The 22,851-nt window shown below is 34.2% G+C and overlaps 3 protein-coding genes across 6 annotated transcripts in view; 2 read left to right on the top strand and 1 right to left on the bottom strand.

Moving 5' to 3' along the window:
* The first annotated feature begins 643 nt into the window (after positions 1–643).
* On the top strand, positions 644–9,766 carry LOC108568040 (ammonium transporter Rh type A). 2 transcript variants are annotated; one of them, XM_017928893.1, is made up of 7 exons: positions 644–858; positions 5,911–6,097; positions 7,796–7,946; positions 8,146–8,299; positions 8,470–8,771; positions 8,830–9,130; positions 9,478–9,766. In XM_017928893.1, exons 1-7 carry the CDS (start codon positions 720–722, stop codon positions 9,657–9,659), a joined length of 1,416 nt encoding a protein of 471 aa, XP_017784382.1. In that variant the 5' UTR covers positions 644–719; the 3' UTR covers positions 9,660–9,766. The 2 variants fall into 2 exon arrangements, with proteins under 2 accessions (XP_017784382.1, XP_017784381.1); XM_017928892.1 differs by lacking the exon at positions 644–858 and adding an exon at positions 5,067–5,342.
* The window catches only part of LOC108568038 (gephyrin), a 53,956-nt gene continuing 40,814 nt past the window's right edge, over positions 9,710–22,851 (top strand). The window contains exon 1 of the mRNA XM_017928890.1: positions 9,710–9,781. The gene's annotated coding sequence lies outside the window, so the exon portion shown is untranslated. The remainder of the gene's footprint in view (positions 9,782–22,851) is intronic.
* Positions 12,385–22,851, bottom strand: part of LOC108568037 (insulin-like peptide receptor) — a 44,913-nt gene continuing 34,446 nt past the window's right edge. For 2 of the 3 annotated variants that reach the window (XM_017928887.1, XM_017928886.1), the window contains exons 2-4: positions 16,551–16,716; positions 16,368–16,470; positions 12,385–16,308 (exon numbers count right to left, since the gene is read on the bottom strand). In XM_017928887.1, coding sequence (XP_017784376.1) covers positions 13,212–16,308; positions 16,368–16,470; positions 16,551–16,716 — 3,366 coding nt within the window. In that variant the 3' untranslated portion in view covers positions 12,385–13,211. The remainder of the gene's footprint in view (positions 16,309–16,367; positions 16,471–16,550; positions 16,717–22,851) is intronic. The other variant, XM_017928888.1, reaches the window with a different exon arrangement.

Genomic DNA, 22,851 nt, shown 5'->3' with positions numbered 1-22,851 from the left:
TATAACTGAAATAAATATCGTCTTGAATTTGGATCATTTATGAGAATATAAAAGTATTAAATAATAAATACGTTGGCGCTGTTGTGTCCATTGCGTCAATGCGACAAGCGTGAGTGGAGAGATGGAGGCAGATGTTGAGAGGATAAATAATAAATAGAGGTTTTATTGCACAATTGCGGCGATTAGTGTACGTGTAAAATAGGAGCACGATTCACAATTATCAAGGAACAAGTAAATATTTGCCTTTTGATTAAAATCACTTAGCATATTTAATGTGCCCAATAGTAACGGATGAGCAAACAGAATGTAATCATTCACGGTTCGCACGAAACGTTCTTAAACTTAATCCAAGAAATAAATTTTAAAAAATAACAAAATTTAGAAGAAGAAAGAAACTTAAACAACAAAGCAATGTGCATTTGAAATTCGCATTTCTTGGAAGGAAACTTGAGGACGGATGAAAGTTTAATTTTGATAGGAAATCAATTCGACGTTGGGGTCGTTTATTCTTCCGCTTTCTGTAAGTTGTTTTCCTTTTTTCAGTCACGGAAGGATCGTGTTAAAGGAGGTAAGCAAATATATAATTAATATGTTTATGTTAAGCAAATAGTCCTTGATTCGCTTCGCAGTGTTTGCATGAGGACTGCGTCTGTCAGTCGTCGGAGCGCATCCGTGGATTCAGATCTTCTCGTCTCGTTTTTCTTCATCTGTGATCAACCATGGCCGTCGGTCCCGCCCTTTTGGCCGACTCCAAGAAGAGGGACGTCTTGACGCTTCTCGCGCTCGAGGTCATCCTCATCGTTCTTGCCGGAATTTTCGGCACCTACGATCATGAATTCGAGCACGAAATTTATCCAAGTAAGATAATTTAATAAACAATTATGAAAGTTATTTAAAAGATTTTCATATTTATTTTTTTCTAATTAAATTTTGTGAAACCTCACTTAACGAGTTTAATCCGGATTTTTGTGTGTACACAAGTTTTAAAAATAATGTAGCAGGCGCGCAATCCGGGACTTCTCTTCTCCTCGTCACTCGTTATCCGAAACGTCGCTCGAAAATCGAGGTTCCACTGTATATTAATTTTAAAATAGTTCAACATTCTTATCAAAAATAACTTAAAAATCCAAATGAAAACTAAGAATTCACGAAGAATCACGGTTAGGAATTTGAAAAATCATAAACTAGAGTACCGCGGAACACTTGTGTTCCATAGAAAACTGGAATGAAATAATTACTAAATAAATAAAGAATATTTTTTCCACTTTTTTTAAAATTTTATTGATTATGTGTTATTAACTACCGCACAAAGTTTGGGAAACCCTAGAGGATGATAACTTATAAAATTGTGTAAATTTAGTATATTTATAAACAAAATAAAATTAATAATAATAACAACATTTATTGCAACAAATTACCATACTACAAAATAAAATAATAAGAAAATAAAAATAAATGTATTTGTTGTAAAGGAATAAAATTCATATTTTTAAGTAATAACATTTTGATTTTAAATATTCTGAAGTAATATTTTATTTAAAATTCTGTTATGTTGTTTTGTTGAATTTTCAAACAAACAAATTGTGAAAAAGCATAGTAATCAAGCAAAATTTAGTTATATATCAAAGTGCAGCTTTTGCAAATGTTTTCAATTATTTGTAAAAAAAAAATCAATAATCATTTGTAACTATTTTATTTCATAATTTTCTAATCGAAAAAAAATAATGCAATGTCTCGCATAGTGCGGCTTTTATCAGTACGGATTCTATCTGTTTAAGAAATTTCGACAATTCAAACTAAAAATAATTGAAAAAAAAATACTACAAAATTATTTTTTTATATAATGAATGATATTTTCTATAATTTTATATAATCTAGGCTTTTTTAGTGTCCGTTTTCAAATGGAGCAATACTCACACTATATGAGATTTCTTTCAGTTTTTAAAATCATAGTTAGATTCATATTTTTTCCACAAGAAAACATTATGCAAACATTATATATGTTATCAATCATTTTACACTTTGCTGTCTCCACAATAAACTTCTAAATTACATTAGCACACTTATCACACGTAGCGCCATCATATGACATAAACACCTCAGTTCTCATAATTAATTCACGAAATTCGAGGTTGGATGTGGAACATCGAAAATACAAATAAAAATGAGAAAAGAAAAAAAAATAAAACAACCTTGAGAGTTTCATATATCATCGCGAACTTACGTAATTAATCTGTTCTCAAAGATTGAAACAATGTTTGATGCATTATTAATACAGGAAATAAGTCAATTAAATGTAGACATAGCTCGCATTTGAGAATTGTAATTCAAAGCGAGTTTTGCAACTATACAGTGATAATTGCGACCTGTTTTTCCAATTCATTAGATTGTGGTAAACGGTTTCCTATATAAATATTTATTAATACAAGTGAATCTCTCTTCTTTATATAAAGAAATCTCCAGTACAAATTGCAATTTCTTTACAATATTAAATTTTGTAGAATAATTCAGTATAAAGTATAATTAATATAAAATTATAAAAAATTAGACATTAGACATTACTAAATTATAAATAAAATTTCTTATCTCAGTTTTTTAATAATAAAAAAATTATTTTTTTAATATCAAATTTAATTTTCGAATAATCAATATATTCTATATAATTTTCTAAGTAATCTAGTTTGAAATTAAATTAAATTTGTATTATATACAAGGGGTCTAACAAAAGTTGGCTGAAAAAAAAGAAAATAAAAACAATTTTATTTTAATATTTTTAATTTTCATCCTTTTGTCTACATAATTTCCATCTATTTCAATACATTTCTTAAGTGAGTAAAGCCACTTTTCAAAACATTCCTCAAAATCGGCTTTATGGAGCTTTTCAACTTATAATTAATGATCTCTCTATTGAAACTGAAGACTATTTACTTATTTTTTTTTTTAATTTTCGGAAACAGCCAGAAATCACAAGGCACTAGGTCGGAAGAATAAGGTGTTGTCGAATTTAATTGATGCTAGAGAGCAGGCGCAAGAAAGTTGTTGGTTATTATTTCAGTAATGTGAGTGGGCGCATGATCGTGATGTAAAAAGTAACGTATGTACTACTTAGCAGTTACCCTCTTACCAGTTTCGAGTGAAATAGCAGCTACCACTTTTACCTTTTTTTGTAGAGCAGAGGAAACCTTACATAGGGACCATGGGTGGAGTCATGGTACTGTGGGATTCTTACCGCACTAAAACCTCTCCCCTTCTTCGCCAGCATGCAGGACCTGTATCGCTATACCACTCTGCGATGCTGATTGTCATTGCCTCTCTGGCACTTCCCCTACATCATATTAATGCTGGCCTCCACTGCCACTATCCTCGTAGGCGCTCTGTAGTCTCCGCTCGTCTTCTTCCTTGCTTAGCATTAAAAATCTTGGAACCTAAAGTGATGAATTAATATTTGCGACATAGCTATGGCATTCAAGCCCAGTTCATCAACTACCATTTCCTGTATCACTCTTGTATCTTTGTCAATATTTGCCTTCGCCAGGGCTACATTTGTATCATCGGTTGAAAATTTTGGGCAACCTTCAGCAGGTTCGTCTTCCATAGAAAAATGTCCGAAATGTCTTTTAAACCAATTGGAAATAGTCACAAGTGATGATGCATTCACTCCATATGTATTTTGGCATTCCTGGAAAAATTGCATAGACTTGAGTTGACGTCGAATTTCGTAGAGAATGGCAAAACAAATTTTTGTTGTGTTGGTGGTGGAATTTCTACCAATCTTACATCACTAATCTTGCATTTTCTCCTATCCATTCTTACCGATCATCTTGAAATTTGACATAAAATATCGTTAGACTTTAACAAATTGAGAAACAGCTGTTGTTTTTTCAGAGACAAATTAATTAATGCCAACTTAGCGAACTTTTGTTAGACCACTCGTATATCAAACTTTTTAGGTGGTCATGGAAGAACTTGTTTTTTTTTTGTGTAAAATAAAACTCTTTTTTTGTATACAAAGAATGATAATGATTAATAATAAATATTTTTTAATAATTTTGACTTTATACATTATTTCTGATTGCTCTTTTTCATATTTTTATAACTACTTCATTTCAAATATTCTGGAGTATTTTTTAAATTTAAAATTCACTACATTATATATTCGTTTATCTATATTAAATAATTTAATTACAAAATTTTCTTGGCTAATTTTCTATATATAAAATTCAGAACGTTTCAGATCGTTTCGTGTTTCATTTTTCAGGTAGCTATTTCAATATTTACAACAATGTTAATTGTTTGCATTAGGAATGTAATTAATGGGTGAAACGTAATTTCAACGTTAAAGAATTTTTTTGTTTTGTTTTCTCAAACCGACTTCATTAATTAATATTCCCCGCAGCAACCTTCGAGCTCTAAAAACATGCAAATTTGTGTGAATTTCCGAAACGGGAAAGAAATACATGTACGGATACGTTTCGAAATGTGAAACGGGGAAATACACAAAAGAGCGAATTATGATGAAACAACGTAAATAAATACTCTCGTCCGTTACATCTCTGTTCTTCAGCCCCAAAGGCGATGCGTCCATCCATTCATCCACCTTCGGAGGAAAACAACGGAAACCAAAATATTTACGCGCCTCACCATCCCCTCTATCCACAACAATTCCTTCTTCCTCGTCGATTAATTAATATTTTCGTTGGCTGAAAAGTGCGGGCACGCTGCGCGCTCAGCGTAACTGGATACAACATCCTTAAAAGCAAACCACAAAGGGCAATACCGTAATTACATTCGAGGCAGGATATTTAATTCGGCCAAAAATTTAATTAAGAAACCTTCAATAAAACACAAGATTCTCGTATTTTTGTTTGATATTATCCTTTTAATTACGATAACATTAAAAAAAAAACCTTTCAACTACATTTTAAAAATATATATCAACTGCATAACGTTCTTTCATCTTCTTCAACAAAAAAAAAAACGAAAAATTCAAATTCTTTTGTTGTTATATGAAAATGTTTTGTTACATAAGTAAATAAAAGAATCGACAATTTCTCCTTGATCCCGTTGATCCCAGATCGCGTATCCGTGTAGTTTGGTAACGTAACTCCATTTATGCGGTGGTCTTTGCAGCAGCGCAAATATGAAGCAACTCGACGTGTACAGTATCGCTCGATGCGAACATTCCGTGATCATCGTATTCCTTCAGCTGATCCTCATCAGTGTGTTCTTGGTATGCACGATCTACGATGTCCAAGCGGATGCGAGCGAAACGAGGAATTCCTTGCACTACGTCTACGGCGGCTTCAAACCCGAATCAAACTCAATCTACAAATTCTACAATAGTAATTCACATTTAAAACAATTGCATTTTCATCTTAAAATTTGTTTTCTAAGTCTTACCGCCTTTAACTTCATTCGTTAAACCATTAATTGACTATGTTAAGTGAGTGTTACATAATAATGAAATTATCAAATTCCTTCTTTGTCAGAAATAAATTTACATTTGTATTCAGTTATAATTTCATAACAATGCATAATAATTAAATAATTAAACTCATTGATAATATAGGAAATTCTTAAATTAATTTCAAAATCAAAATTTTTACTCTTTTCATCCAAATATTGAATTTTTTTGATATTGTTAATTTAAAGAAAAATACATTCTTTATAACTAAATTCGATTTTATAAGATCTGAATCAGTAATTATGTAGATCTCAAAAACTTTCAATACATGTTATAACTTAGTATAATGTGCCTTAGTCAATGCAATTTTTAGATGTAATTTCCAAATAATTGTCTTGTAACAACTTTACGTGATTGTAAACTGAAGTTTCAACTACATTGATTAAAACCATTAAATCCAAATCGATCTATTATTATGATTACAAAATTATGAAATTATGTTGCAGTGTTCCAAGATGTGCACGTGATGATCTTCGTGGGCTTCGGTTTCCTGATGACATTCATGAAACGGTACGGCTTCAGCGCGGTGGGATTTAATTTCCTGGTGGCAGCACTCCTCGTCCAATGGGCCATCCTCTGCAACGGCTTTTATCACATGGACGAGAACTACAAGATACCAATCAGCATAGTGAGGTAAAATTATCACTTACTTAGTCTCTAGCTTGCTACCACCACACTACTACACATACAGGAGCATCATCTCTGAATGCTTTAGGTGGGATTCTGGCCCGAGAAAGTTTACCCATATTAATCCGGAATCCTGGTAATAAGCGTTCTCTGTGTCTCTTCCTCTTTGTCTCTCTCTCATACATACAGAAACTGCGAGTGTGGCGATTGCAGCAGAGTCAATTTCTGTGACCCTACATTAAACTCCGCTTTGCGCGCGAAAACAAATCGCAACTCCGGAAGCGTCCGGAGAAGTTATTAAAATTTATATGCCATTGATTGTATTAACGGACTTTGGAACACAGATTTTATCTTAAGTTTATTTTAATGCAAATCCCAAACTCTCAGCGATATGGCGGAAACCACTTCGAACCATTCTCAGAACTATCCTAATTTCTTACTTACTTCTTCCAAATGAGAATTCCCCACTTTTCCCCCCATTTTGTTGATTAATGCTTAAAAAAATACTCCTCCACTATTTCCTTTAACAATTACTGAACTTAATATTAAAACGTATGATTTTTATAAATATATCTATTTATTAAATTATACCTTTTGCTCAATAACAGTTACTATATCTAATTTGTAACTTTTAGAACTTAAAATACATTAATAAATATTTTTTTTAACTTCGCTGAAATACAAAGCTTTTTTATAGAAATCTTGATGGTAAACTTTGTAAAATTTCTATTAAGTCTATTTAAGAGATTACTTTACTTAATTATGATAATCTAACAACTTAGAAACAAAATTAAACATTTCAAATAAGTTAAAAAGGATTAAATAATTAAAATTTATGATTTGTGATAGCGAAAAATGTTGAGTTAAGGTAACAAATTCGAATAATTAGGAAAGCGAATGTTGGAAATGAAAGGTTTTATAAACACGTCTGTAGAAGTATATGTTCACGTCAAATAATATCTTCGATTGGAATCGCAAATCCCGGCGAATATGAATCAATACGATTTCCATACAATTCCGTTGTTCAACATCTACCCTGAAAAGTACGAGAAAGAGCGTATCAATCATATTCCAATCATTGCCTGTTCCCCCTTTCTCTCTCACTCTCTCACCATTTCCCCACTTATCCTGTCTTTTCATGACCCACTTTATTTACGACCTGTAAATTGCATTCGCATCGTCCAGACAAAAGAGATGCGTAAATAAAATCGAGCGAGAACTTTAATAACTTTGTGACAGGGAAATCATGTGCAGTAATTTATTTCCTAACACATGCACCATGCAGATAGCGACGCTCAAAGTCACGTAAAGTTATTTGGTTTCCTCCAAGTGGGTTAATCACGTGAACTTGTTGATTTCCCTCGTCGGATTTATTGATCCGCGAAATTTTTGCGCGCTGATTAGCCCTCGCTCTAGTATGACGCCGAAGATTTTGAGGTGGACGTGAAAACTGCGATGAGGAGGAACTCTGAAATATTAGTGAAGAGAGATAAAGGAATTGTATGTTGCTGTTGTAGTTACAGTGGTGGTAGTTGTTTTCTTTGCCGGGAAGAGAGTGTGTAACAATGCGAGAAGGTAAATAATGGAAGGTGTCTGATGGTGCACAAAGAAGGAATCCTCCTTTGATATAGAAGTTTATATATATATATAAGAACGGGGTCGTTATTATTGGAAAGCCTTTGGCTTTGTTTCTTTGGTTCGCAGTCTGCTGAAAGGAGACGTCGCTGTTGCCACCGTTCTCATCTCGATGGGCGCCGTCCTGGGTAGAACCTCACATATGCAGCTCATCTTCATGGGTCTCTTGGAAATAGCTTTCTTCTCATTCAACGAATACATAGCCGCCAAATTCTTCATCGTGAGTTACACACTTTTTATTAAATTACATGCAGATTTATAATTATCATATTTCCAAATAGATTCAGAATCAAATTAAGCTTCGTTTCAAACTCAAAAAAATCAGAATAATTTCATTCTTTTCAATTTCAATAAATTGAACTTCTCGTTTTAAACATTTAATTATAGGAAAATGTTTACAATTTAGATTTTGTTTATAGGTCACTGATGCTGGTGACTCGATGTTCGTGCATGCATTTGGTGCGTACTTCGGTTTAGCCGTGAGCTTCGTCCTTACAAGGAAACAAAAGTTAACCGATGAAGAACGCAGCATGGAAGCATCTAGTTATATGTCCGATATGTTTGCTATGATCGGTGAGTATACATCATCTTCATCCTCTTCAAACGATAAACAGATTCTTCAGTTATTCTCGTTATACTTTAAATACTACTTCTCTGCGTTTTGAAAATTGTTTTAGAAAACTAACGACTATAATTTATAAAAAAAAACTTTTGATCAGAAATTATTAATGGTACTTATTTAGGTACTGTATTTTTGTGGGCTTTCTGGCCCAGCTTCAACTCGGCCGAATTGGAAGGCGATGCTCAGCACAGAGCCATCATCAACACGTACTTGTCGTTAACAGCAAGTTGCGTGGTTGCTTACGCATTTTCATCGGCTTTCACGCCTCACCACAAATTCGATATGGTCCACATCCAGAATTCCACTTTAGCTGGTGGAGTATCTATTGGAACAATGGCCAATTTGATGGTGCAACCATTCGGAGCTCTCATCATCGGTTCAATGGCCGGAGTCCTTTCAGTCATCGGTTACTGCTTCATCACCGTAAGTTCAACAGCAATTACAATAATAGATTTAACAGTACTTGAAATATTTTTTGCAGCCATGGGTTGACAATAAACTGAAGGTTAAGGATACCTGCGGAGTGCACAATTTGCATGGAATGCCTGCTTTATTGGCTGGAGCAGGAGGAGCTCTCTTCGCCTTCTTAGCCAGCGAGGACTCCTACAAAATGGGACTGTATCAAATCTTTCCTGCCATGGCTTCTCCTGATTTAAAGGCAACCGACGAATACCCACTGCTCGAAGGTGGATTAGGAAGGACGTCCGCTCAGCAAGCAGGATATCAGTTGGCAGCCCTTGGTTGCACGCTCGGAATCGCGATAGTTTCCGGTCTATTCACAGGTGATTACTCGCTTCTTTGTTCCGTTTTTCCTTCTTAATAGATTTCGATCGATGCGAAAGCAGTGAAAACCTAACCGTTGTGGCAGGATCCATGGTAAAAAGCGTTGACGACGTCTTGTATTTCCAAGACGATTCCTCTTGGTCCATCCACGAAGTCGTGGAGACCCGCAAAGAGAACATCTTGGGGGAATGGCCAAAAATTTACGGTCAGGAAACGTGCATTTCGGTAAAGGATTTAATATTTAAGTTCGAGCACTTTCTTTTTATTTTTCGTTCTTTCTGTGTTAAATGTTCGGTGTGCGAAAAGAGAGTTTGCAAAACTTCGAAGTTAATTCGAATTGTTCTAGGTCTGTTTGTTTCGAGCCCATTGACTTCCGGACAAAGTCGCAACGGAGCGTACAAGGACGACCCCTGTTGGTTGATCCACGAACACGAACATCCCACAGAGCTGCCGTTAAAAGTGAGCACTGTCAGCGAGCACGTTACAGATATCCATCCACCCACGATAGTGACGACGCCGCAAATTTGAATTTCCCGCCTCTAACAAGCGCGGACAACCCGTCATATAGTCTTCGACCCTAGTCAGTTATTCTGTGTAAAATTTAGTGGCACCAAATAAATCGTTAATTAATCTTACCTGTAAACTCTTCAGTAAGTATTCTTCCGCAACGCACAACAAATTAGAAAATTAAAAAACATCTAATTCATATTCAAATTGATTGAAACCACCTACGTTCGCATTTTGCAATTACTTTGTTTGCGAGTTACGAAACTGCTAAATAAGTGAATTTACCTAATAAAGAATAGTTTTACGTAATTTCTTTTTTTGTTCTCTCTCTGTAATAACAACGGCCGTGGAGATAAATGGCTGCCATTGTTTACACTTCAGGTTTTCTTTTTCTTGTAGAGAAGCCGCAAAAGGCACGAATATAAACAATTACGCTGATAGTGATGGCAATAAAAGAAACTATTTCCATTACGTCCTCAACTTGGATGTAATTCAATTCATTTATTTATGCAGCGTAATTCAAGACCCACGATATGGTGAAAACTGCTTATTTCTTTCTTTATTTTAGCAATTAATTTCACTATTATTATTTTTAGTCATCTAGAAACACAATCTGCGCTTCCTTATATCATGTAACCAACGTCTTAATACTTTACGTGTCGACTTGGTTGCCTACAATAAACATGCAGTGGTTACATAAAATAATGCGCATTTCATATATCATAATCATTTCAAACACTAAACTCTTCACTAAATAATAGTGTATTATAACTTTCTAAATAAACAGAAAAATGTGTTATTCGAATACTCTTCAATATTAGATACAACAAAATGAAATGCTTAAATAACGGTACTTATTTTTAAGATCACTGCGTAAAAACTAACTTCCCACTTAGTTTCTTTTTAAATATTTCTACATGAAATCATTCTCTATTCTGGTGTTATGGTAGAAATGTTCAAATATATATATAAATAAACACATATATAAATATGCATAAATAAGTTGGCATTGACATTTTATGACTTTAAAACAAAATGGAACGAGATACGGTCCGATGCATTTACATCATGCACGTCTTATTGACGACTAATAAATATTTTTTATGGCGAAAACAAGTACGCACAATAACAACACATACACAAAATAATATAATGTTTATCGATGCTGCAGCAAATGCACTTTCCACTCGTAAAATTGTAAATCAGGTTTACGGACTTTGCGTTAATGTTCGTTCACTCTGGAAAAACAATATATAAATTGCCTTTGTAAATTTAACATACTTATATGATCATTTTAATAGCCAACAGATTTTTATTTTTTTTTTTCACTAAGATTTATTGTAATTTATCAAATATATTTGACTTCGAATGTTCATAATCAAAATATGAAAAGTTTGTCAAAGTTTGAAAGTAAATACGTGTTTTTCAAATATATTTTAAAATTTTTTTTTTTTTTTTGATAAATTCATTCTCATTTTATTTCATTTTTTAGTTGTAAACAAATTTTGGATACTTTTTAGATTAACTTAGGTCAAGAGTAATTAAGATAATCAATTTAATGGATAAATCAAATTATATTCCGATATAGAGAAAACATGATTAAAATTCCAATTTCTCTATAAAGAAAACTTATACACTTCGGCAATAATTCAAAACTGCCGGAATAGAAATGCCGTTATTAATAAATAATATGTATTATTTATAAATTTCCTGAGAAAACAGGATTCGATATTCGAACAGTTGGAGACTTGTTTTTCTAAACATCTTCTTTTTGTATTTTAATTGCATTAAAAACATATATTCAACATAAGTTATGAAATTTTAAAACACATTTATTTTATTCATAATTTCTGCTAGATAATTTAATAGATTTAGTACTCAATATACTGAATATTCGTACTTATTTCATTAATTTTTCCTTAGTTTAAGGGGCCCACACACATAGTTTTTGGGAATCCAACCAACTACCTTTTGTATCAGATTTTCGTGATACAGGTGACCATAGCCACACGATTTCATTAGATGATATTTACTTTTATAATCTAATAGAATTATACAATATATAAATAATTATAATCCATTTTTATTGTTATTGTTATTAAAGTTTTATAATTGCAAACATTGAAATATTTGTTCGTTTGAATTTATAAAATTGATAGAAAATTCTAGAGTTGGATGAGATAAAGATTATCTCATGATTTATAGTTTGGCCAAGGAGACGATAATTCTTTGCGGATGTTAAAAAACCATCAAGTTGAATAATGACATAAAGTTGACGTTGACATATAATCGGATCACCATCTGCCAATCGTTTATGAATTAGCCTAACATAAACCTGGGATAAAATTGCGTATATTATTTTTTTATATTATTGTTATTCGGAACAGACAAGAAATGAAAATAAATTCCGCGTTTAATTGTAATTGCGTTGGGAATGCGGCGTGCGTTCCGTTTCGTGTTATGTAGGTTTACGACTTTCAAATAATTAACCTTTCTCGAAAGAGACGGAAACATCAAGCAGTTGACATTTTGATAATAATAATAATAACAATTGCATTTTGGTCCGTTACATCATACGTTTTATTTTTTTACGAATACGACGAAAAGTGTAGTTTCCTTTTGGAAATCACGTCTTATTAGGTCGTCCACTTTTGGTTAAGTTCAGGTATAACGAACGTGGTTTTGCTTTATTTAAAATACAAATAAACAGTTATATTCTCAGGGAGTTGAATAAAGGACAATGACGGAAACACGAATTGGTTTTATTTTTAAAATTGTAATACAAAACATTTATCGAAATTATTATGCTTATAAAATGTAGTCTCGTCAACAAAAATATAAGTCAATGTACACCGAACGAACTATTATTATGTTTTCCTCATCTCTTATCCAGAATTGACAAATATATATATATTTAAAGTATTATTACTACAATATTTAAATATGCTATATGTAATATATGTCAACATATATTATATATAAATTACATATAGGATTCCAATCCTCTCTTTGTATCGATAAACTCTCTGGTAATAATTGTACATTGTGGCGCGTTAAAAGTAAGTTAGCAAGAAAAATAAAAATTAAAGATATGTAACAGTGGCGCTTTTGAATTTTTTTTGGTGACTAAAGTTGAGTGACGCCACTGATGCCAACTGTTAATCAGAATGGAACCGAAAACAATCAAAACGAAAATTGAACAAGAAATAGTGGAACAATACAGAATTAACAATAAAATTATTATATAATCAAAGGAACAAATAGTAGTTGAGAGTAAAAAATATATAAAGATATAAGGATATTATGGTCCAACTGGCAGCACAACATCATTGATATACACTCTAGTGACTAAAAATATATCACATTTAGTTTAATACATTTACATTATATGGTATATATATAAAATAAATCCGTAAACAAAGGCTTCGTTAAAATTCGTCAGGTAACAAGAATTAATCCTATATATATATATAAATTTATGCAATGGAGGTAGTCTTTGTTTTCTTTCTATTTGGGTTGGGTATGTGTATGTGTGTGTGTATGTATGAATGAGTGTGTTTGTGTGTGTGATAATCAAGGAGTCGACATGTGATAGAGGGAATAATCGGTGGGCGAAGAACGAGAGTCAAGACTGTTGTCGGACATTACGTTATCTCTCAAGTGTGAGTAGGAACTTGGATGTGCCTCATCGGCTGGATGTGTTGACAGGTGGACGTCATCGTCCATGGCGTTGTATCGAGCAAGAAGATTACTCTCCATTAGACCGCCCGACCGCGCCGGAGGATTATTAGGTCGCGGCTTGGCATTCAATCTGTAGTCCTGACCCTCTTTGCTATGATAAAAGGAAACCAATTGGAAGGTCACTCCTACGTACTTTTCCAGCATCTTCACGATGTTGATGAACACAGGCCTTCTAATTGGATGCCACTTCCAGCACGCAGCCATTATGTCATAAAGTAGCTCGGGACAATCTAAAGGCCTTTGGAGTGTCCCGTGAGTGACCACGAACTGGAACACTTGTTCATTAGCCATCCCCTGGTACGGTTGCTCGGCCAAGGTGACCATCTCCCAAAGGACCACGCCATAACTCCATACATCCGAATCCGTCGTGAAAACGCCGTCCGACAAACTCTCCGGCGCCATCCATCGCACCGGCAGTAAACCTTTGCTCTCCTTCCTATAATAATCAGTCTCATAAATATCTCTAGCCATGCCGAAATCCCCAATCTTTATGGTATGATCCGCGGCGACCATACAATTCCTCGCTGCTAAATCTCTATGCACGAACTTCTTGGCAGCCAAATAGGCCATTCCATCGGCAATCTCTGCAGCCATCCTGTACATCTCGTTGCTGGTGATGCTTTGCGAGGAATCCCTCGATTTCCGCAGATATGTCTTCAGATCGCCGCAGGACATCAACTCCATCAGTACCAGCGATGGATGTCCGCGTGACACAACACCCAACAATTTAACTACATGATTCGCACCACTGAACGACTTCATCACCGAAGCTTCATTTAAAAACTCTGTTCTATCATCCTGATTGGCGCCCGGATTCACAGTCTTTATAGCACACGGCATGTTTCTGGATTTGATCAAACCACTATACACCATACCGAAGGTACCCTTTCCTAGTTCACTGATCACTTCCACGTTGTCTCTGTCGATCTCCCATTCGTCCTCGATATAGCTTGAAGTCGCGTATTCCGGATTAATAGTCTTGATCAACTGATGGTTCTCCGGTCGTCGTTTCCTCTTCCATCTTATAAACCAAGCGAATACAAACAATGCAGCTATTGCGATGATAGAGAAAACGGCCGAAACCCCAATGAGGAGAGAATTATCACTTGGCATGATGATCTGGAATTGATGGTAAGGAGTGAAAGGTCCAGGACCTCCAAGTGACGTAGCCTGCACCCGTATCGAATAAGAACCCGGTGAAAAGTGAGTCAACTTATACATGAAATTGTTCGCCTCGTGCTTCTTTCTCGTTATGCAAATGGGTTTTGTCTCTGCATTCTCCGCGTCCCTGCTTTTATACTCTATTTGGTAGGATATTATCACTGCATTCGGCTGAGCCGGTTCCGACCACTTTGCGATCACGTTATTACCCTCGACAATCGCCACAGTAAAATCATCGATGACGTCCGCATCCGGCTTTGCCAGAGTTTTATTGTAAACCATTATGATTTCACTGCACTGATCTTCAGTGCCACGTCGCACATTGCACGCCGATATCATGAATATATGGTTGGTATAGTGACGCAGGTTCTGCACTAAAAAACTAGTTTTTGTGGTGTTGTGCAGGAAAGAGTTTTTATTTTGGGATCCGCTTCGTTTGGTCTTCTGATAACGCGCGTGATGTTTTCCGAAAGCGTACTCGAACTCGTTCTTGCACGGCTTCGCGTTCTGGCTATCGATTAAGCTCGTGCACAGCGGCTCGAACTCCTTTTCCTTCACCTTCAGAGGTTCGCATTCACACGTACCATTGGAAATGGACGTCATCATCTTCACGAAACTGTCCCGCTTCTGGTAGTTGGGTTTCATTGGATGCCTACAATAGTTCCGTTGGTCAATGAAGGACTTTTTCTGGTACTCCGGGTATCCGTAGATTACGTAATGCGAGAGACGACCTCGAATCTCCAACGGAGGCTGCCACGATAACCGTATGCTATTGTAGGTATCAGGTATGACGGTAATCTTTTCGGGCGGCGAAGGATCCTCGGAGAGCGTCTGGAAGAACTTGATGTCTGTCTGCCTGCTGTGCACTAAACGCGGTTCGCGCGATTTTATATAGTACGCGTACTTGGTGTACGGTTTAAGTGAGTTAATAACGAAGATGTTGTCGTTGGTGAATACAGAGCTCCATCCGTTATCATCGCATGACTCCGTGTAGAACGTGATGTCCTCGCCGGTGTCCTCACGGAAGTAGATGAAGTAACCGTTCGTGTGCTGAGTCTTTATGATCTCCTCGCACCTCATCACCACGTTCGTTGGATTGATCTCTATGAATTCAATTTTGAATTCGGTGATCTTGCACGATTGTGCCTCTCCGTTCGAGTATGGTGAAACATCCTTGGTATTGTACGTGATATTGCTGAGAAGCGAAAACTTTTCGATGACTTGCAGACATAGTTTAGGGTTGTCGTGGAATGAGATTCTTCCTTTCAAAATACGAATGTCCTCGTGGTCCCATAGCTGCACCAGTTCCTGGTTGTTGTGTATTATTAAGGATTTGATGCCACCCTCGAGCATCTTCCCCTCAATGACCCTCAAGTCTTTGAGGAAGTTCAAATTCTGAAGGAAATGCGAGCGGTAGATCAAAAGGTACCCGGAGATCCGCTTAATCCTGCCCAAATGCGTCTCCATCTCTTCGGCCATTTTGGTACTGGTCACGCGAATCTTCAGGCTCCCTTCGATGTGAGTGCATCCCTCCAGCTTTTCGGCAGTCGACAGCGAATTCACCTCATCCCCTTTATTCATCGCGCATCGGATAATGCAGTTCTCCCCGCAATAACGACACCATCCACTCGCCTTGTTCACTTGCTGGTACTTGTGTGGACATTTGTTCAAACAGTTCCCACCGAATGGGAACCACACGTTGTCCCGTGATCCGATGGCGTAGCACTCTTTCTCAGTCAGACAGCGACTGCCCGAATTCAGTTTGTACCTGCAACAATTGCCAAAATTCAGAACACTTGTTCCATCGAAAGAGTGCGCATGTATAACTTATACTTAGTCGAAGGACATTGTGGAACGCATTTGCCTTCGTCCTGGTATTCCATGCAAATGGTACGCTCCATGTTTTGGCACTTGTCACCGTTCCAACAATCTGATGTAAACAGAGAATACAAAACAATTGTAACGTAAATATTTGATACTTGATGGAAATAGTTTGAACTGCTTGCTCACGTGTACAATTCGATGAGCACGTCGGACACGTGTGAGGAAAGGGATTGATGTATTCCAGGGTAGTACCCAGCTTGTCCCATGCAACTGTTTCCACGAAACAAAGCTGGTTGCATTCGGCAATGCGGACGGCACCTCTGTCGATCATCTGCAAACTAGTTAATCCAATCTGCAAGAAAGAAACAAAAATAAATAATATTCTTTATAAAATACAAGAAAATTTATCTGACTAGGATTTGTGAAAAGAAAATAGAAAACATAAATACTTCACGCCCACAAATTTGAGTATACCTTTAAAATATTTAAATCTTGATACTTATATAGCAAATGAAAAGTTTAGCTTTTACAAAATTGTTATATATAATCCGCTTTTCCAACAAATAGGACACTAACGTAAAAAGGTATCGATACTTGTAAATAGATGCGTAAATCCTACTCCGGCCAATGTATTTATGTGTATAAAGATACAAATATAAATAGTCTATAAATAAAATGTTATTATGGTGGAGTCAAGGCCTTCAAACGGAGACAGCATAACTAGTTAAGTAGTAAGTAGGCAGGTTGTAGTTTTGTTTGCGTTTGGCTTTCCTACTTACTCTCTACTTAACTTTTTAACAACTTTAAACACACATCGCAAAGTATAAATATAATAAATGAAATGTGAACTGCTGTGATACCTTATCTGGCGACAGAACAAAATTAAATATTCGTTTGCCTGATAAAAAAAAACCACTACTCGCATCCACATTACATTTGTACTGGCGTTCCTCAACACGCACACACCATTAACTTATTTATTTTTTACTACACTTAATCCAAGTGAAATAGGTCATATGTGGAGGAATTCCGAGAGATATCCGACTACTGTGTGTTCACGCTTTACGTTTTGATAAAGCGAGCCGCGTTCATCAAGTAAATGGAATTTAACGCCAAATGATTTTATCAGACCATTTTTTTTTTCATTTTCGCATTGTTTCTACTGCTTGATTGCAGTCACTCTTATTTCATCAAAGTTCAGTGATCCTTAACACTACATTAGTCACAGTAATATATAACACATTAGAAGAATTACAAATAAGAAACTTTTAAAAATCAGATTGTTTAGTTTCTTCTAAATATAACTTCAATAAAAAATCAATACTCACAACATGAATCTTGATCAATTTAGCTCTAACTTATTCAATCATATTTAGGTCTAGGCACGAGGAAAACAGTTTCGTTCTAGTCTATTTATTCAAAGTTTTAGGGCTATCTCATTTTATTACATTATTATTGGTTTCTTTCTATATATACATATTTTTTGCTGAATTTATCCGAAACTAGGTCATCTCGTTGTTGATGTTTCTGAAGAATTATGTAGAAGTTGACGCCTAGAAGAAATTCAGAGCATATTTTCAATACACTTTTACATGCTTGTATACAAGCTTGCTACGTCATATTTGAGCGATTGTTGCGAGCATTCTTGAAACGATCGTGAATTTCTAAGAAGTACATCTTCTTTTTATCGTTACCATTTTTCACTTCCTATATACAATTTCATAAAAACCGTATTTTACTTTTATATTTTATTTGTATACAATTTCCACTGCATATTAATAATAATAACAAAAATGTATAGCATGCATCAAAAATAGAATATTATTTAATATTGAATTACTTTCACAAAATTAATCTCAAACTTTAAGATAATTCTTTAACAAGATAATATGAAAACTTCAGTATTAACTAAATTTAAATTATCGATTTTCGTTTTACGCTCGGCGCAAAACTTTTATGTTCACTAAAACTCTGGAAATACGCCAATCAAATTGCTTTTACAGTTTTACCACCGAATGTAAAGTATTCGTCTTTTAAAATTAATTTGCTAATGTATCGATTGCGCGTTTATTAAATTGCATGTCCGATATGAACAAATCATTCCTTTTCGTAACTCCGTTTTCATGTCTTGTTGAATGTTCGGATGGTAATGTATAGGAGTATTATGTAAATAACTGGCAGAAATTTAACAGAGAGTGAAACGTAAATCAGAAAACTAAACGCACGACAGCATGAATTATTCAAATGAATGCGAAAGATTCGTAATATGGATGCACCCAATCATAATAATAGAAGCAACATTCGTTGCCAACAAATCGTAATTGCCTCGTTTTTACCTGTTTAATTATCTGTTACAGCACTATTAGATTTAGTAGCTGTGCTTTTCATGTTATGTATTAATTATATATATATACATAACACCTCTCTTAATAAGTTCGTAGGATGAAATATAGATGGCGCCTCTATCGACAAATCCATATAATTTTTAGGAAGTACCAACCTTCAGACGACGCCTGTCAAAATTGTAAGGCAATCTGACGTTTAGTTCACAAGTTACAGTGGTTTTAGTGACGCTACTTTTGTAATTTTCAAAACAATGTAAAAATCTGAATTTCGTGTGTTGATGAAAAAAAAAACCGTTCAAGCAAAGCATTGGCTTGTTAAAAAGTCCACAAAATGGTTTTGGTCGATCGTAAATTGAAGTTGTGTGAGATAGCTGACACCCTGAAGATATCAGAAGGCAATGTATTCACCATTTTGCATGAACATTTGAACATGAGAAAGCTGTGTTCGTTTGCTTAAATGCACCGTATCGCAAGTCGATCAAAACGAAGGAAAAAATGCACGAATTTCACATTGAATTGCCTCCCCATCCACCGTATTCTCCAGATCTGGCTCCCAGCGACTACTACCTGTTTGCAGACCTAAAAAGAATGCCCACGAGAAAAAGATTTGGCTCCAAGGAAGAAGTGGAGAAGAGTTGGAATGAATGTATCACTCTTGAAAGAAACTACGTTGATGAATAAAGTGGAATAAAGCCTAAAAGTTGTTTTTTGTCTCCTGCTACTTCCATTTCAAAGGAGTGAAAATTGATTAAAATTAACCAATTCGAAAAATTGAAGCAGATATGTTTGTAGAGCAAGAAAAAGACATGCGAATCACAAAATTGCGGAAAAAAATAAAATACAAAAAACGCGGATAGTAATCAGTGGTTTATTTCTATTATATTTAGTTCCTTGTTTAGTCCAGATTTCAAACACGGAACCGATTACCCGCAAAGTATTGCTGTATTCTTTCAATCACAGCTGAAGATGTAACTATCATTTTGTCATCGAAACAGGAATAATGCGGTTGGCAACGTTAAACACAAATAGTTAAACATCAAGATTATAACTACTTTGTAGGAAGTTGAGAACCTCCGGGTTTCGTTAAATCTCGCTGAAAATAAAGCGTGCAGCGACAAACAACGGAACACAGAATTGTATAACCTACTTACGGAAGTAATTAAATTGGAGGATCGATCGCAATGGCAATAAAGTTCCGCAATTTCCAATTCAACTTTTCCATATTTTAAATATGTATGCGTTGCATTCGCTTGAAATTTTTGTTTTGTTTCGTAATAATTTGATTTACAATCTATTCAGTGTGAAAAATAAGTAAATTAGGTTGCGGGTGACATTAAATGAATAAACTTTCTCGCTGGATGTTTACCATTATTATGATTATGAACATTAATAATAATAATTTACTAAGTCTAGTTATTTGTAACGCTTAAGTTTATTTATTTTTTGGTGTTATCAAGCAGATTAATATCCAGAACATTAGTATGTGATTCTAGTCTATATTCATATCTGCTACTAAAAGTTTGGGAAAAGTTTAAATTTGAGCAAAATAAATTCTAAATAAATATTTTTTTTTTCGTCTTTATTTCTATATGTATTGTATAGTAATTCTGGACTGATCGAAACCGCACTATGTAAGGTATTGCTATAAAACGCAATAAATAAACAAACATCATCGAAAAGTAAATAATCTCTGTTTGCGAAGCATCTCACTGCATCATCTGAAAAGGTGTAAAATCTAAATGAAATACGATCACAGTGCGCGGGCTGCGGTGTTCGTTTTCACGTGCGTCATGGATCGTGGCCTTTATCTGATGTCAATATACACGTTTACATAAATAATGCAGAGAGCGAGATTGTTTAGAATTTGAAAGAGCTGTAATTTCCAATAATTCTATCAAAAGCTAAGAAACAATACGCTTTAATAATTTCAATGAAAAAAAAAACAATAATTTAGTTTCTTTTCATGCCGATTTCATATTCAGCATTATTAATTGTTTTTATAAAAAATAATTATAAAGTAAATTAATTTCCTTTTTTATTATTTATACAAATTTCGCATTAAATTAGATTTTATTGATTATCAAAATAAGAAAAATAAATTAAATTAATAAATAAGACCGTCAATGAAAATCAATTAAAAAAATACGTTTTATTAATTAAATGAGACTAAATAATTGCATTTGTAAAAACAGTATAATATAAAATAATTAACTTATTATTCGTAAAGTGATACTAATAGCTGAAGAAACTGCAACATTGTATTAATATACAAACTAGTTTTTTTTTACTATTGGATGTGATTGGTGGAGATTTATGAAGGCATCAGTTCAGCGGCTCCGATTGGGCGAAATGTGACGAATGGGCTACGAGATAAACGAAACAGAAAAAGAGGTGCAAAACTCGGGGCCGATCCAACGAAGGACGCGCTTTATATTGGAAAAACAACAAAGAAGAAAAAAAAACAAAGAAAACGCGAACTTTTGTAGATATGGGAGGATAGTCGTCAGTTCATTGGCTTTCATCCTGAATCACGGCTATTCATTGACAATAAAACGCAAAGATAATCTTGTTTCGAACACAATTGAAACCTTATTAATATGAATGAATGAAGCGATTTAAGTTCGCACAACATATTTATTTATTTCTTTATTTTTATATTTATATCAACGGTTAAATGAGTAAGCTTAATACTTTGCACACTACGATGTTTATTGCATAATAGTTTATGAGGAAGGTCGATGATCCACCTTTTGCGTGACAGATTCCGTAATTGAATAATATCGATGTGCTTTTCATCTATTGCGTACAATTCTTCACTTACAATAATTAAATTAATCAATAATTTACATCATAGAATAATCCTAGAGCAATCAATTATTTCTATAAATATACAGTTTATATTTGAATAATACATGCGGTTCTTTTATTAAAACTGATACAACAAACCAATTGAATTTGTTAAAGATCAAATAGTTTTATAGTATTTCTATCACAAACACTTTCTTTATAGAAATTGATTGATATAAGTTTTAAGTCGAAATAAACAAATTTTCAATTACTTTTCGAACGTCTTTACATTTGTTTTGAATGATTCGCTATTTGTTATGCTAAATAGCGATGCATTCGATTAACATAGATTGTTGTTATTTGATCATAAGGCGTGCTTTCTGCATTCTATATTTATTGTTACATCGCATTTAAAATAGACGCGTAATAGTAATCATCTATATACTCAATTTTACTTAATGTGAAAATATAAACTGCATTAAGTTAATTAATTGTAAGCAATTATTTTCTCTCTAATAGCTTATATATAGAACAATATGGCGGCATAACGAAACAGTATTATTTCGTTTATGGCAACTTGTTTTATTGACGGTAGCATATATACGAATACAGAAATACCTTACATAGTGCGGCTTCAATCACAGCGGATTCACTATAGTCCGTACAGAGCAATCAAGTCTGTTTATTTTATGACGTTTCAAAGTTCTCGATTAGTCCAGTTTCAAATAGTTCATAATATTGCCGTTATTAATAAATGAAATAATAATATAATTGTTGATTAATTACTCTTGATTAAGTATTATACGTCAATCTAAGGAAATTTAATATTTCATGAACTGAAAAATAAAATAGCAAATAGAAATTGTAACGATTCTTTTATGATATTTTATAAATTAAGATAATGTGTACTTATAATCATCATTACTACAATATGTTAAAATACATAGAAAAGCATCGCATTGTTGCATAATTTGCTATAAACCTGTTTCTTTACAATGTTCAAAACATATTTGCAGTGAATGTATTTGAATTTGAGATTTTCTAATTTTGTATCTGATATGTAGTTTCGATAATAAATGATATAAGTTTGAAGCCAAGCTATTATTTTAAAGGTGTCATTTTGTGTATTGTAAACCATAAATGTTTTAAATGAATGAATTATTTAAGTAGCCGGTCTATTTGATTTGATTGTAGTGTGAGCGTACCTATTGGGTTGGCAACTAAGTGATAGCGTATTTTATCGATTAGTTATTTAGTTCTTTTTTTTATCCCAATTTAAAAATTAAAGAACAAGACGCGCATTTCAGACACATTTTATTGTATTATTTCCGAAAAGCAAGAACGCATCGCAAGCA

This window comes from Nicrophorus vespilloides, unplaced genomic scaffold, assembly GCF_001412225.1.
Source record: "Nicrophorus vespilloides isolate i.1.1-1 unplaced genomic scaffold, Nicve_v1.0, whole genome shotgun sequence".
Lineage (NCBI taxonomy): Eukaryota > Metazoa > Arthropoda > Insecta > Coleoptera > Silphidae > Nicrophorus > Nicrophorus vespilloides.
The sequence above is the reverse complement of the archived record's forward strand: the minus strand, read 5'-3'. Positions and strand labels throughout refer to the sequence as shown.

What these genes read in the sequence shown, in the direction of transcription:
- LOC108568040 (XM_017928892.1), top strand. Translation starts at nt 5,141, where the DNA reads ATGAAGCAACTCGACGTGTACAGTATCGCTCGATGCGAACATTCCGTG. An exon ending in AATCTACAAATTCTACAATA is followed by an intron (nt 5,343 to 5,910) that starts GTAATTCACATT and finishes ATTATGTTGCAG; the next exon opens with TGTTCCAAGATGTGCACGTG. An exon ending in CGATATGTTTGCTATGATCG is followed by an intron (nt 8,300 to 8,469) that starts GTGAGTATACAT and finishes GTACTTATTTAG; the next exon opens with GTACTGTATTTTTGTGGGCT.